Source organism: Liolophura sinensis, chromosome 10 (assembly GCF_032854445.1).
Source record: "Liolophura sinensis isolate JHLJ2023 chromosome 10, CUHK_Ljap_v2, whole genome shotgun sequence".
Taxonomy (NCBI): Eukaryota; Metazoa; Mollusca; class Polyplacophora; order Chitonida; family Chitonidae; genus Liolophura; species Liolophura sinensis.
In genome coordinates, this window is record NC_088304.1 from 13,706,998 (window position 1) to 13,723,944 (window position 16,947).

The following is a 16,947-nucleotide window of genomic DNA, read 5'->3' on the forward strand; positions in this document are numbered from 1 at the left end:
AAAGGCTATGTGCATATATAGCTATATAGGCATGGAGGACTATGGACATCATGCGTACATGTACATAACTGGGTAGTTTTAAAGGCCTATACATCTAATACCGGTGATTAAACCAGCTTAAGGCATCAAGAAACTAACTCGCTTTATTTTACTGAACCGTTACTACAAGGGTAACATATAGGCTTTGTCCAGATATAGATACATGTATATCTAAACCCCTTAAAAATACGCTCAGACAGCAGCTAGCCCAAACCTCAGCTAGCTGGTATTTACAAAATTGTGTTTATACCGGTAGGCCAACTGTAAAAAAAATATTTATTTTTTTTCATTTATGATTACTTCTCTATGTCAAAAAATGTTAAATTTCAATGTTTTTTCTACTGACCAAAGAAATGTAGTAACACAAGATAATTGAGGTTTATACACGACGGTGTCATGTTTGTGTTCCTACGACGCGTTTTTTCTCGATTTTCTTTACTTTTAATACAACCAAGATGGCAGCGTCCAGGGCGGTGAAAATTCAGCGTGTCAAAATATGTTTTCTACTCTTGTGCGCCATAGGAATTTTTGCTTCTCTTTATGCATACCATGTGGAGGTGTCAAAGGAACGGGATGGATCGTACAAAGCCATGTGTGACATAAGCGCCTACATCAGCTGTTCTAAAGTGTTCACATCCAGGTAAAGAATGGACACTGTGCGTGCCGGTCAGCTGTGTAACAACAACAACAACAACATCACCTGTTGTAGCAGTATCCAAGGACAACTGTACATCCGATCATTTCTTCCAGTTTCACTCGGTATTTATACGTTGAGGGAAGTAGTGGTTGAGAGAGGGTCAGCCGTAAATTAGAAACAAATAAGGTGACAAATTTGAACCAATGAATGGAGCATTGTTTTACTTACTAGTACTCAATGTTACTACCGTAATTTACATACCGTTCTCATCTCGATCCATAGTTTAGTATAGCAGTAATTTTGGTATCTGTAATCTCTATGCTTCATCATTTGAGGTTTTGTACTGTTTGGCCTGCAATATGTTTCAAACTTCAATCAAATCAGTTATGAAACTGAAACTAGAAAATGTCTAATTTTTTCACAGTGTGTTGATAATTGATATGAGACACTTTGATTGTAAAGTGTCACTGGACTGAAGACCACAGGCACTAATCTCTAATAAGTAAGGTTGTCTCTTCAAGTCAATTTGATCTGTTTAGATCAATTTACTGAATTCTTAAATATGTGAGGTGTGAGGTCATCTTTTTGTTTCAGTCATAAAGAGGACTGTATAGAACAAACGTAGAATAATGACAACAATAGACCAAGTGCATGTCTGTATCAATAAAGTTTTAAAAGCATACCTTTTGTTTTCATTTTTTATAATGTTGCATAACAGGGATATCACACGGTTAGGGCTGGCCCCGATAGCACAGTTGGTAGGGCGTCCGCTTCGGGAGCAGTAGATCCAGGATCAGTCCTGGGTCAAGTCATACCTAAGACTTTAAAAGAGGAAGTTGTAACTTCCTCGCTTGGGGTTCAGCATGAAGGGGATAGTGCAATGACTGGTTGACCCGTATCAGAATAATGGCTCGGTCGGGGCGGCTTATTTACCTTAGGTAAGTCGTCTCACTGAAGCAGCACTAGATAAAAGAGCAGTGGAAGTCCGTCCTGCGACAAGGAGGTACATTACATATACCCTAAGGATTCCTTCGTCCTCATATGACTGAAAAATTGTTGAGTACGACGTTAAACCCCAAGCACTCAGTCACAGGGTTAGGGTTGAGAAGTATTGCTTGCCAAGGGTATCAACAATTAGCTGGCGAAGACAGACTCCGCCCGTCTCCTTCTGAAGCTGTGAAAAACATCTCAGAGCAGCATCTATGGCTTTTTTTGCATTCTTGCTGTCCTTTGCGTCTAATACATACTACAAATCATCAGCGCTCAACACCTTCAACCGCGGTGGGTCTGTTATTTTAACAGATTCTCGGTGACTTGTCAGAAACAATGACTATCAAAACAGCGACTCTCAAAGCAGCCGGCAGATGTGATGTAATACAACACAAAGGGGAGACTACATAAGACACAACCAAAACTAAACGTGATTTGTTTTTTTAATGGCCTCACAGCGTGCAAGGTCACGAAATGCTGAATCCCATGTCACATGATATTATTCAATGGGGACCATAAATTTATGTTAGGTATAATAGTGCTTGTTGTACATTGGTGTAGCTCAGAGCTTTTATGCTTGTGATATGTTGCCGTTTCTCTTACTTTTACTGTAAGACCCTTTTTTCATTTGGACGTTGGTGCCTGAAATAAAGCATTATTATTATTATTATTATTGTGACACTTCATAACAAGCAAAGTTTTGTACGTTGAAAAAACTAAAGCCCCACTATGTTATCGATTTAACTAATCAGACGCAAGTTATTTTTGTAACCTGAGAAGACAGCTGTTTCAGCTGATGTCACCATAACCCAGTTTTGCCTTTTATCCCTTTGAGATACACGTACCCTATGGTGCCCTGGAAAAGGGATAATCTAAAATCCTCTTATATTCAATCATTTGCATCACATTTTCTTGTTTCAGATACGGACGGGGATTTGGCATACTTGATCGTTTCGTAGCCAAAGACAGCATAATAAACCAGCCTAACTCAGTATTTGGACTTGCATTTTACACATTCCATGTGTCTTTAGGTATGGCCTTTTGTTTATAATGTAGTTTATGGCTGTTAAAGTACATTTTAGTAGTTTGGTATCTGGTTTGGCTAATGAACAACAATTTCATGATGTTTGATATATTTATGTACTATCATTCCAGATCTTTCTGGGTTTTTTTGGGGGTATTTTGAATTGCTGCCTTCTATGATTTTCCGTATTTTTTTTTTCTTTTTTGTGTCCACATGACTTAAAGTATACTGCAGTTATTTTTACAGATATACTGTATTTCTCCTAAAGGTTGGTGTGCTAAAATGCATATAAAGGCCGTAAAATGATACTTTTGATGACAACACACAAATTTTTATGGTGACAAAATTAATCAGATTTCACCCCCCCAAAAATTGTAAGTGTTTGAAGCTATTAGACTCGAGCTAAATGTGTCACTTGAAAAATGCTTAACTTTAGGTGAAATACAGTATTACGATAAATGACCTAAAATTTCGCCCGTTTCTGAGGTGCACAATTTGTCTGATCTTAGAAAGCTGTTTTGAGGTTTGTTTGGAAGTTAGGATGATTTCAGCACCACGAGTAATATTTTTATGGTTTTTATCTGTCATAATAATTTGGTCTGTTGTTTCCTGTTTAAAGATTTTGTCTGACTGTGTCACTGAGGTCGTATCAGAGATGGAGAATATTTCTTTCTGTCGTAAGAGATATTTTCACCTTTTTCTTTTCAGCCTTCTCCCAAACTCCGGCTTCGGCTGCCGTTCAGATTGGGTTTTCCGTTGTAGCCAACTTAGGATCCATCTACCTGGCCTACATTTTGTACTTTATATTACAAGATTTCTGCGTGGTCTGCGTGTCTATGTATGTCATCAATGCTCTAATCCTCGCCACCTCCATCATCAAGTTTAAAATCCTCGTTAACCAGGTGATTAAAGATAGCAAGAAGAAAAGAGGATAAAGAACGCACAGTATTGGTTTGTTTTGTGAAATCAGGAATGATGAAATGACTTCCACTCTGTGCTCATAAGCCCAACCTAAACACAGGTTGTCATGGTGATGGGCTACTTTATAATATGTCATTCCTGGTCATTGCTGTATCATCTCTGACAAATAATACTCATCTGGTCTAAGGAAATTTGAAACTTTCACGTGCACAGTTATGACACATGATGTGCTCTTTAGTGATTAAGGAGAGTCTCTGTTCAGAACTGTTCTTCTTAGACTGCCTAATGATGGAGATTGATGCTTTGTAAAATGTAAACATGGAGAGTGATGCTTTGTAAAATGTAAACATGGAGAGTAATGATTTGTAAAATGTAAACATGGAGAGTGATGATTTGTAAAATGTAAACATGGAGAGTGATGATTTGTAAAATGAAAACGTGGAGAGTGATGCTTTGTAAAATGTAAACATGGAGAGTGATGATTTGTAAAATGTAAACATGGAGAGTAATGCTTTGTAAAATGTAAACATGGAGAGTGATAATTTGTAAAATGTAAACATGGAGAGTGATAATTTGTAAAATGTAAACATGGAGAGTGATGATTTGTAAAATGTAAACATGGAGAGTAATGCTTTGTAAAATGTAAACATGGAGAGTGATGCTTAGTAAAATGTAAACATGGAGAGTGATGATTTGTAAAATGTAAACATGGAGAGTGATGATTTATAAAATGTAAATATGGAGAGTGATGGTTTATAAAATGTAAACATGGAGAGTGATGATTTGTAAAATGTAAACATGGAGAGTGATGCTTAGTAAAATGTAAACATGGAGAGTGATGCTTAGTAAAATGTAAACATGTAAACATGGAGAGTGATGATTTGTAAAACATGGAGAGTGATGGTTTATAAAATGTAAACATGGAGAGTGATAATTTGTAAAATGTAAACGTCAGTGGAGAAAAATCTCTAACTAAACTTCCATCCTGTATCACAGCACCTCTTAGGATGTGATTTTATGACAGCGAGGTGAACAGAAGAAATGTAAATGTCCAGGTAAAATGACCATCACTTCCCTATTTTTATCCTTCCTGATGCAAGACTTTTCACAAAGTACATTGTGGTCTCCAGTGGTCTCCAATAGTTAACTTGACCAATCAAGTTGACTTTATTGTCACATTGTTGAGTGTTAGGAATAATATGGATGAAAACAAGCTAACCATGTTGATACTGATACTTTGTCCAGGACATCTCTGTGTTCGGCTTTTTCTCAAACCTTTTCCTAGGTTAAAAAAAACAAAACAAAACAAAAAGCAAACATTTGCTTGTAATGACTTAGAATTGAGATATGTCTCTTTTATTTGGACATCTTTAAACCTTGTTTTTGTGATTGCTGTTTACCAAAACATTTGATGTGATGATATACCCAGATTCAGCTGAAAATGAAGGTTATCATAAAGAATTTCTGGTGAAACATTAGTCCTTGGTTGTCCAGATTGAACCCTTGATAGAAATCTAACATATTTACATAGGACAGAAAATGCAGCCCATTCTAAGGTGAATGACACTTGATTCCATGTTTCCTGTCTCACATTATTTTTTGAAACTTTCTGGCCATTTTTTTTTTAGATTTCTTGCTGCCTCGTGTGACATTATCAGAATGTAAACACGAAAATTGTTCTGCTGTCTGTACCTGTTGTCCACAAATATTCTAGAATGAAAAACAAGGAGTCAAGAGTTATTATTCTAAGGTCTGGGACACATTTGATTGTTCTGCTCCAAACCATGTTACACAGTGAAAGCCATTTTATCATTGTGTAGCAAACCAAGAATGTTTTCTGTGCCTTTAATCAAAACATAGTTGTATTAAAATGCGCTCATGACTTCTGGAGAATTTTGTGATTGTTCAGTGTTAAATATATCCATTTTTAACTAGGCTGTGAATTCATCTGTTTTGTGGTCGTCAATTCATCTGTTTTTTCTGTGAATTCATCTGTTTTGTGGTCGTGAATTCATCTTTTTTGGTCGTGAATTCCTCTGTTTTGTTGTCGTGAATTCATCTGTTTTGGTCATGAATTCATCTGTTTTGTTGTTTTGAATTCATCGGTGTTGGACGTGAATTCATCGGTTTTTGCTGTGAATTCATATATTTTTTTCAGTAATTTGCTGTGGAGTAAAAAAATAGGCACTTAACTACAATTTGTTCAGTCCTAAAACATACCAGAAATAAAATAAAGATAGATTTCACTATTTTTTCTACTGCTGCTTACTAATTTCTTCCACCTGGGCTGTTGTTTTTAATAATGAAGGGAACAGGTTGAACATGTTTCAGGCTTTCCTGGCATCAGGAGTTTTTGACACTAGGATATATTAATGTTTCAATTCTGTGTTTTTTTTACATATTTTGCCAGTAATTATAATCATATTCATTCAGCTGCATATTTATGCAAATTTATAAATGAGAGGAAATGGGGTAGGTTTGTGTATGGTTGATGACACATAATTTAGTTATTGATGTTGTTGGTTTTTCTCCTCTGTTTGTTTAAACATGTAGGCTATTTGTTGTTATATGTTTACAATTACTTACAAGTATCAGACAGATTTATATACATGTTTTGACATGTACGTTGTAATGTGAAACACTGCGTCATAAAATTTTCCAACAACAACAGAAAAAAAAATAGAAACAACAAGAACTTGAACAGCTATGTTCAAATATATGCTGTATTGGCTTGATATTCAAGGTGTTGAAAACTTGGAGGTTAGATTTTCTAGCTGGAAAAGATATTTACTTGATCCCCCATCTTCATATTACTGTTATTATTCATCAGTTATTGTTTGTCACATCTTTGTCAGATGAGAAACGATTTTTTGACGAAAAGCTGAATTTCATCTCGTTTCACAAAAGTGTTATGTGTGCAAGTAGTTTTAAGCATACTTAATCCATTGTATTATATAATGTGGAGTCATCCTTCGTATAAAGTGACACGAAATCATGTGCTACACCTGGGGTATGGTATGGACTATGTCATGGGTTTGAGTGAAATGCTTAACATTTGGATGTAATTTTATGTGTAATCTGGATAAAGGGCACCTGTTAGACATTTTCCATGCAGTGCGACAACTTTGTAGTTTGATTATAATTATGATTATGTATATGTTGCATCATTATTATATAATGATTTAATTCATTACCAGTACCATGGCGGGGGGGGGGGGGGGGGCTCCGTGGCTCAGTTGGTTAACGTGCTAGCACAGTGTAATGACCCAGCAGTCTCTCACCAATGCGGTCGCTGTGAGTTCAAGACCAGCTCTTGCTGGCTTCCTCTCCAATCGTACGTGGGAAGCAACCTGGGGATAGTCATTGTGCAGTTTCCACCCACCATAATGCTCGCCACCATCATATAAGTGAAATATTCTTGAGTACGGCGTAAAACCCCCAATCAAATAAATAAATAAATAACCAGTGCCATGATTTCCCTTAAAGATGAAAGAGGCATTTGAGGGTATTGAAAGTCACAGTTGTGATGACATTTCAGGGATTATATATGTTGCTAGACAAAGACACTGGTCCGTGTTTATAAAGACAGAATCGCCAATATCTTGACATAACACATAAAATATATTATATTGAAATTTAATTACCATGTAAATAATGTTTACGGTACAAAAAGGTGTATTTATTTTTTTTGTTTTATATTGATTAACTTTCTCAGCTCTCAGAGAATTTTGTGTGCTGTGGATAAGAATTATATTTCACTCTCCGATGTCTAATGTTTTGTAACGTATCCAAGCCAAGGTCCCTGACCAGTGAGGTCACGGTTCAAATACAGTGCTTGCTGTTTTTGGCTGTGGCTTTAAATCAGGAGATGACAAAATGCATCAGTTTTCCTCCACCTAAAACCAAACTGCTGCTGTACCTGCTGGATAAATATGGTTTTATTAAGTATTGATTAATTTAATAAATAATTACACATTTATCTAGGCTACAGTCGTCATAATCTGATATGTCTGATACATGTGGTGGTGGTGTGGTGGTTGTAGTGGTGGAATTTTTATGAATACTTAAAGAAGGATATTTCCAGGTATCATTGTAATCCAGTGTGTTTTTTTACTTATCTTTAACTGAATTGAGATACACTGTACTGGACTGATACAAACATCTCTGAGAATTGTGAACTTTGTATGATGTCAGCTAATTTTTATGCTGATGTTTTGTAGTTAGTTGTGGTAATTTACCCATGAGAGAATTCCAGTAACGAGGACTTCAAAAGTTCCTGTGAAATGTTGTGAAAGCTACTATATTAATGTACATACATGCATAGATGTAAGTGCCTAGAGAGCAGACTTTTGTAAGGTTTGGCTAATTTGCTAACAGCTTTACTCAGCAAGCAAAATAAATGACCTAAATTTTCACCCCAAAAAGTGATTTTTTGGAGGCAGTTAAGTGTCTTGAAATATTACTTTTGGTGTTGAAACTGATATTATTTGTAGTGGCTGTTTGATATCATCCTACCTTCAGAACATACCTCAAAACACCTGTCTTACATTTGATTTCCACTGTCTTTGTTTGACAAAAATTGTATAGTATTCCAGAATTATGGCATGGTTTCTTTTGTAACATAATAGGTGCAGGGTTTCAGAAGCCATGACCTCAAAACACCTTTTTACATTTGATTCCCACTGTCTTTGTTTGACAAAAATTGTATAGTATTCCAGAATTATGGTATGGTTTCTTTTGTGACATAATAGGTGCAGGGTTTCAGAAGCCATGACCTTAAAACACCTTTCTTATATTTGATTCCCACTGTCATTGTTTGACAAAAATTGTATAGTATTCCAGAATTATGGTATGGTTTCTTTTGTGACATAATAGGTGCAGGGTTTCAGAAGCCATGACCTTAAAACACCTTTCTTATATTTGATTCCCACTGTCTTTGTTTGACAAAAATTGTATAGTATTCCAGAATTATGGTATGGTTTCTTTTGGAACATAATAGGTGCAGGGATCCAGAATTTTGTGTATGGGTTCTTTGTGGCATGGTTGGTGCCATTTTCTAGAATTATGGTCATGGGTTATTTCGTAAGGTAATAGATGTACTACAGTGTTCCGTAATTTTGTGTATGGGTTCTTTTGCGGCACAGTTGGTGCCATTTTCTAGAATTATGGTCGTGGGTTCTTTTGAAAGATAATAGGTACACTGCAGGGTTCCATAATTTTTTTTATGGGTTCTTTTGTTGCACTGCTGGTACCATTTTCCAGAATTATGGTCATGGGTTCTTTTGTGACAAAATAGGCGTACTGCAGGGTTTCAGAATTTTATGTTTAGATCCGATAGACATAGAACCTACATAGGGTTCTAGAAATATTTTCATGACACCTGTAGCCACATATTTGGGGTAGGTTTGCAGAATTGTGTGAGAATCTCAATTTGTCCCAGAAGGAGTGTTAAAATCCTTGGAGTTGAATTAAAAGAGAAGAAAACATAAAAATGATGCCAAAATCAGGTGAAAGAGCGTCAGAAGTTATTTACAAATATGGTCTTTAATATTTTTTAGGGATTTTTTTTTTCAAGAGAAAAGAATATTTGAAAATAGTTTTGTATTGGTGGGTATTTGGGACCAACTTTTGGTATTTATCGTTGTTGCATAATAATGTTCAAAATAAGGATGTGATGTTTGTCTAATAAATGTATTTGAATGTAAATTTGTTGTTTGTATCGAAATATATGCATTCAGCTTAAATTATGATAATATTTATGAACATATTAAATATATAAATATGATCCAAATTGAGGTTTCTTACATTTGTTCACTGGAAAGAACTTCTAGTGCGAAAATATATATTAAACCTGTGTTACATCCTCATTTATGACATTATTAAACAAAGACTATAAATACTAAACGGTTGTCCCAAATACCTACCCTACAAAATTATTTTCAAGTTTTTTTTTTCTTCTTAAGGAAAAATCGGCAAAAAAACCATTGAAGACCATATTTACGAATAACTTTTCACGCTCTTTCATCTGAGCTTTTGTTATTTTTATGGTTTCTCCTCCTTTAAATCTCCTGTGAAAAGTATGAAAGACTACAGGCAACAGGACAGCAGAGAGAGTAGAAACCTGAGTGTGATTGTTGTCAAATGGTCATAGGTAACTGGTGATATACGACCTTTTGTGAACTCACTTCAGTCAGGGTTTTGTTCTTACTGTTCTTGTAAATGCTTATATAGATAGTAGCTGCTAACACGCCCTTAGCACAATGGTTTCAGCCGAATTAGGTGATACTAAAATGCAATGATGTTAGTTGCAATTTAATTGACGTCACACGTGTTAACATGTTTGCCTCTAAACACATTTAACATATACAATATATATTTTTGAACAAAAAAATGAAACTTTTCAAAAATAATTTTCAGGGTATTTAATGGTGGACCTGATCGTCTCGGTCTTCTAGGTGTGTTAACGATGACTCACTAAAAGTTGTCCTAGATCTGATTGCTGTTTTGGTTTAGTATGGTGTTTTTGGATAACCATTTTAAATATTTATTCACCAACAGTATTATGCTGTGTCTTACAATCGGAGTTCTCTTCTGTCATACATGGGAAGGTCAGCCAGCAACCACGAATGATCGTAGGTTTCCCGCAGGTTCTGCCCGGTTTCATCCCACCATAATGCTGGCCGCCGTCATATAAGTGGCATATTTTTGAGTACGGTGTAAAACACCAATCAAATCAATAAATGAATAAACAGTTCATGTTTGTTTTCCAAGAAAACATCTCTGACTTTCTCATGTCTTTTGTTGGACCTTTAACTGGTCTATGGACTTACCTTAATTCGCATGGCGAGATGTTCATTTGAGCAATAAATCAAATAAAACAACCAGTATAGATTGGTGATATGAATATCAATTACATGTAATTATTGCTTAATGCTTAGGTCATAAAATATTACATTTGGTGCAGAAACTCGCATTTTCCCAGTAAGATATCATTCAACCGCTCAAGCAAACCTAAAACACGCTTTTAAGATGGCAAAAACTTTGAAAGTCAGGAAAATATGACCAACTTTATATTAGACATTTTATATCAGGCACATGTACAATAAGTCTTGTTTGTTTATGTAGGAGTCATACTACAGGTGCTGTAAAATAGTTTCTGTTTATAAAGTGTTGTATTACGCGTGTGACACCACGGTAAATCATTGGCTTGAACAGCGCTTGAAAGTGTGAAAATTGGCAATCTGTTACTGCCAAACCTTTATGTATTACATCTCAGAGAAATAAATTCTTTGTTATAAACCTTCCATTCTTGCCTTTGATGGTGGCATTGTATTGAAAGCAGGTAAAAGTAGTCTATTTCTCCAGTAGATAGGGTACGACGTTAAACTCTAGTGGATAGAGCGTCTGCTTGGTAAGTGGTTCAATCCCGAATGGAGTCATATTTGAGATCTCAGCATAATTAAGATAATCTTAATTCCCATTACGCGCAGAAACTGGCCAAGTACTGGTCGGCTGGATGGGTTGTCCTGGGTGGGGTGTCCTGTCTGGTGTCTTCAGCATGGGGTTGGGTAAAATCCAGGCGGTTAAATGTTAGGGAGGAATCCAAGTTAAATGACGGAGAGATTCGGGTGGTTCATTGTCAGAGAGAGGTTTCGGTAGATAAATGTCGGAGAGAGATACAGGTACTTGTAGTTAAATGTCGGACAGAAATGGAAGTAGTTTATTCATTTGATTGGTGTTTTACAACGTACTCAAGAATATTTCACTTATACGACGGCATCAAGTAGTTAAATATCAAACAGAAATCGAGGTAATTAATTACAATACAGAGAGGAATCCACAGTAAATGTCAAAGAGCTATCCATGTAGTTAAATGTCAGAAATGCAGCTAGTTAAACGTCAGACAGAGATATGCATATAGTTAAATATTAGACAGAGATCCAGGTAGTTCAGCGTTAGAGATCCAGGTAGTTAAACGTGAGAAAGAGATGGAGAAGTCAGACAGAAAACCACGTTAAATGTGAGAGAAAAATCCAGGTAGTTAAGTGTCAGACACGTGTCCACGTGTTAAATGTTAGAGAGATATCCCGGTAGTTAAATGTCAGAGACAGATTCCGGTACTGTAGTTAAGTATCTTAAAAGTTCCTTTCCAATTCAGTCGGGTGGACGGAAATGCTAAAATAACTAACCAAACCTGTTTCGCTCATAAATTTAGCGTCTAAAACACGTAAAGTTTGTTTAAAGGATTCGTATCCAGATTTTAAATTAGCTACTGGCCCTAATTATAGAGATTATAACCTGTTTAAACAGTATGTTACCGCGAGGGCTTCTGAGAAACGTAACAATGACTTCAAATCCAACAAAACAACAGATTTACTGCGATAGGCAATCTCCAGCCAGCCGTCCCATACGGCTAAGCGGGTGACGTCATATATGGTTAACCCATGTCTAGATGGCCTAAATTACCTCGAATTTGGTATCTAAACGATGTCATTTTTTAGATGGATTCTCGGAAGCAAATATATAGCAGCATTAATAGTGAACGATGTTAAAGTTCCGATTTATGACAATGACATCTCTGGCCAGACTTCAGACTCTTAGTTTTCAGACTTTGAATTTGATCTTTGTGCAGGCAATACACGGACTGGTGAGTGTTACGACCCAAACTATCTGTATTATAAAGAGATGGCTTGTTCGAAATATATGACAGTTTAGCCGCACAAAAAAGTAACCCAAACCAGCAGATTTTATTTTACAACAATTTATTAGGTTTAACAAGAACAGATAACAAGACTTTTACAAATACTTAAGTACTTATGTTTAACAAGAAAGGATAGCAGTATCTATACAAATACTAAAGTACTAAAGTTTAACAATAAAGGATAGCAGTATCTATACAAATACTAAAGTACTTACATGTAACGGACGCATGTATTCCACAATGCTGAAAACCATACAGGCATAAATGCACAAATAAGAGGGAAAATCCACAGTATAACGGAGTGTATGACGAAATATACACAAAATTCCACAGACAGGGTCCGTGTACTAATAAGCACTGTGTACACAAGAGCACAAATTAAATATACAAGTTCAAACTGAACAAGTGCTCGTTGGAGATATGATATAACGAAGCCAGAGGCTATAAAGACACCAAAATTCAGCATTAAAGTCCTACTAAAGTAACACACAGCGAAAACATCCAAAACTCTCAATAATTCTCCTTTCTCCCCTTTTGACCTGCTTTCATAGGTCTTATACAGACTGGTGGAATTTTCCAGAATAAGAAAATTCTTGAACACTTGTTGTAAACAGACAGGCCCCGAACCGAGCGTATTCAGAAACATTCTAAGGCAGAGGCAGACAGCAGGCCCTGAACTCAGCATATGTAAACAGTGGCAAGCTAAATTTAGAAGCATACGGCAATTGTGCGCATAACATAAGCTACATAGTTACACTCTGTTACCCTGTATATTTCGTGTGTTTAAGATTAAAATTTTAAGATTAAACATTTATTTAGCATTCCTTCCCTCTGTCGGTTTCACAATAAATATCATTCTGTTCCCCGACGGATGCAAAATTCATACCTATATGTGATGACAACTACCGGTACATGTTATTGTCAACCACGAATTACCGGCATAGTTGGTAGAGCGTCCGTTTCGGGAGCGGTAGATCCAGGGTCAATCCCGGGTCGGGGGTCACATTTAAGATTTTAAAAGAGAAAGTCATAACTTCCTCGCTTGGCGTTTAGATGCAACGACTGGTTGACCCGTATCAGTATAATGGCTCGGGTAGGGCAGTTTACTTGCCTTAGGTAATTCGTCTCAGTGAAGCAGCACTAGATAAAAGAGAGGTGGAAATCCGTCCTGCAACAAGAAGGCACATTACACGTACATGCTCTCTAAGGACTCCTTCGTCGTCATATGACTGAAAAGTTAAGTACGACGTTAAACACTCGTTAAGCACTCACTCACTCACTCGGCCGCGAACAATAGTTACAGTGTACAGAGATTTCCTATCTCTCAGTTTTCAGTTTAGTTAATGGTATTTTTTAAGTACTGTGTGCAGGTGTCATGGAAATTCAGCTGTATTCGTGTCGCAGCTTTCAGCTGTAAAATAGCGAGATCGGACACAGTTGCTTTCGGTGGGTACAAAACCCTTCCTTGTGCTGTAAATCCACACCTTCCTGAGGGTAAAATCATCCAGAAACTTGAAAAAAACTCCAGGGTTCTTCAGCGACCTGTTTTTACAAACGCACGCAGGAGAGCGAACCATTTCGTGAAAAAATTCGATATGCTTGTTGTCACTCTTGTAGCTATTTTCAACACTGAGCTAAATGGGGAAGCTCTGACAGCTCGTGAAGGTTGGACTTGTATGACGTATATATTCGGCGAAGACTACCGAGTGTTGGCGGAAAAAAGCGTAAAACCAGGGCCGGTTTCATGAAGTTCACTTAGCTAAGTTTGCCCTTAACTACATGACGACGTATGTTATAGAGGTATAAGTCCCCTCAGCTTAGGGCTACTTAGCACTAAGTATGCTTCGTGAAACCGGCCCTAGCCTCATTATCTAGTGATTTTAAGGGCCATATTACTCAGTTTTGACATAAAGTATATTATATCTCATTCTCACTTTTTTTGTGGTTACTCTTAAAACTACTGGGTACTAGTGGTACACAGTGCTGTGACAAAAATGCACATCCACATAATTTTGTGTACCAGAACACAAATTGTGAGTGAGTAAGTGAGTGCTTGGGGTTTAACGTCGTACTCAACAATTTTTCAGTCATATGAGGACGAAGGAATCCGTATGGTGTATGTAATGTGCCTCCATGTCGCAGGAGGGATTTCCACCGCTCTTTATCTCGTGCTGCTTCACTGAGACGACTTACCGAAGGCAAGTAAGCCGCCCCGCCCGAGCCATTATACTGATTCGGGTCAACCAGTCATTGTACTATATGTGTGTACTGCTGATACACAAGTCGTTGTGGATGTGCAAATTTGTACACAATCGTTTTTAGAGAGTTCTTACTTAGAGGATTAATGCCCAGATTCATTGTTTATTCATAATTATCTACCCTTATATATGTTGTTAAATTGAGTGTAAAAAAGATAGTGAAAAAGGGTAATGTGCCTCCTTGTGCCAGTACGGGGTGATAATGCATAGCACTCTGTATCTCTGTTGGTGGCATTGGTTTAACTAACAATGGTCAACCTACATCTGTCAGTAATAGGTTTCTATTTTGACATTTCCGGGTGACATTTATTTTCACCAGCGTGGGAAAACAGTCCTGTGTACTTGTGCCCTTGAGTAGCTTTGAATAGCTTTATGGCACACTGACATCGAATATATACGTATGTATGCTTGGGGTTTAACGTCGTACTTAACAATTTTCCAGTCATATGACGACGAGGAATCGGTAGCATTTATATGTGCATTTATTGTGCCTTCATTTGGCAGGACGAATCCATGCCGCCAAAGTGCTGCCGCCATTGATTTTTTTTTTTTTTTTTTTTTTTTTTTTTTTGATTGGTGTTTTACGCCGTACTCAAGAATATTTCACTTATACGACGGCGGCCAGCATTATGGTGGGTGGAAACCGGGCAGAGCCCGGGGGAAACCCACGACCATCCGCAGGTTGCTGGCAGACCTTCTCACGTACGGCCGGAGAGGAAGCCAGCATGAGCTGGACTTGAACTCACAGCGACCGCATTGGTGAGAGACTCCTGGGTCATTACGCTGCGCTAGCGCTTTAACCGACTGAGCCACGGAGGCCCCGCTGCCGCCATTGAAGTATCATGGCGAAGACTTCAGGCATGACACCCCATGCACTCAGTCACATTATACTGACATCGGGCCAGCCAGTCATGTTTCCTTGCTCTAAGCTCTTAGTGCTGAGTGCCAAGCTAGGCAGCAGCAAGTGCCATTTTTAAAATCTTTGCTATGATCCGACTGGGGTTCGATCCTATGGGTCTCTTGACTTCGAGGCAGACGCTCTAATTAAGCTACCGAAGCGGTCACACTCTGACATCGATGTTATGTAGGTATACATGTACGTCTACACTGGAATACACTAGCAACGTACAATGAAACACGTCTATAGCAAGTATACACTTAAACACGCCTAAATCCTTTACAATTAAACACGCCCAGCACGTGTACAATTAAACGTACACCAAACGTACATTTACACACGTCTAACACTTTTAGAAGTAAAGCTGTCCATCACGTATATAATTAACACGTCTATACCAAGTGTACATTTAAACACGTTCGCAGTTAAACACGTCCAATTCGTATACAATTTATCACATCTACTAAGTGTACATTCAAAAGCGTCTAACGTGCACATTTAATCATGCCCGAAAGGCACTAAGTAACCAGAATGGAGCAAGGCAGAAAAAAAATCCCAGACTGGTGAATGACTATTTACGACCGATTCAACGGTGTATGAATTAAAACATTGAAATTTTTTTTAACTTTACGAGTTAAAATTTTTAACATTCCGTAATATTTTTTGTAGACAAAGCCACCACACATTTGAACCATGTACCGATAACATACTAGTACTTGTATACACGGTATAGGACGTTGTATACGGCGAGTTATTTTGGTTTTCGCGTGATGCAGAGTAACCAAAATATTAATGTTTCGATCTGACATATTTACGGAAGCCGGATAAGGCCATGGTTGTACAATCGCACCATTTTTCCATCGCAGCGTGTTTTTTTTTTTTTGTTTTTTTTTTTGAGACACTGTACATTGGCCATAATATATCACGTCTTCTAACGTATTACCCACATTGGTCCAGTGGTAACATGCTTGCCTTGAAACCGTTGTGTCGAATTGGGTAACGAGTTTGATTCCTATAACGGCAAACTTTTTTTCCAGTGATTAATAAAGTGAAGTAATTGAGTATGGGATGGGGTCATTTGAACCGCACAAGAAATTCTTTTTCTTATATCTTTGTCATATATTGTCAAGCTATATGTTAGATAAGTATAACTATGTTATTGCAAATCAGTACAGACTACGTACAGTATTCTTCCAGTGAAGGTGAACGCTATTTACTTCAGGTAACAAAATATTGTACAATAACATGAAGGGGACACCTGTTAATCACTATAGTTTCGTAAATATTGTCTACTAAGGGCACTGTCATATATATATATAGCGGAGATCTGTCACTGTGAGCAGGTTGGCAATGAGCGACAGTGGGGCGATTTCCGTATCCAAGGGGCCCTTTCACAGATTTTTTGTTACTGAGAATATGTATCTTCACTGACTGGGTGTATGCCAGGCCTTATTCAGTTGTTACAGAATACGTGTAGCC

At 37.3% G+C, this 16,947-nt stretch overlaps 1 protein-coding gene across 1 annotated transcript; it reads left to right on the top strand.

Moving 5' to 3' along the window:
• Nucleotides 1-494: 494 nt before the first annotated feature.
• On the top strand, nucleotides 495-3,801 carry LOC135476909 (vitamin K epoxide reductase complex subunit 1-like protein 1). Its single transcript, XM_064757054.1, has 3 exons — nucleotides 495-679; nucleotides 2,588-2,697; nucleotides 3,399-3,801. The coding sequence occupies exons 1-3, from the start codon at nucleotides 495-497 to the stop codon at nucleotides 3,623-3,625; spliced, it is 522 nt and encodes a 173-aa protein (XP_064613124.1). The 3' UTR covers nucleotides 3,626-3,801.
• Nucleotides 3,802-16,947: the final 13,146 nt, after the last annotated feature.

Coding starts and splice junctions, on each gene's coding strand:
- LOC135476909 (XM_064757054.1), top strand. CDS start 495: ATGGCAGCGTCCAGGGCGGTGAAAATTCAGCGTGTCAAAATATGTTTT. Junction 680..2,587: donor TCTAAAGTGTTCACATCCAG/GTAAAGAATGGA, acceptor TTCTTGTTTCAG/ATACGGACGGGGATTTGGCA. Junction 2,698..3,398: donor CACATTCCATGTGTCTTTAG/GTATGGCCTTTT, acceptor TTTTCTTTTCAG/CCTTCTCCCAAACTCCGGCT.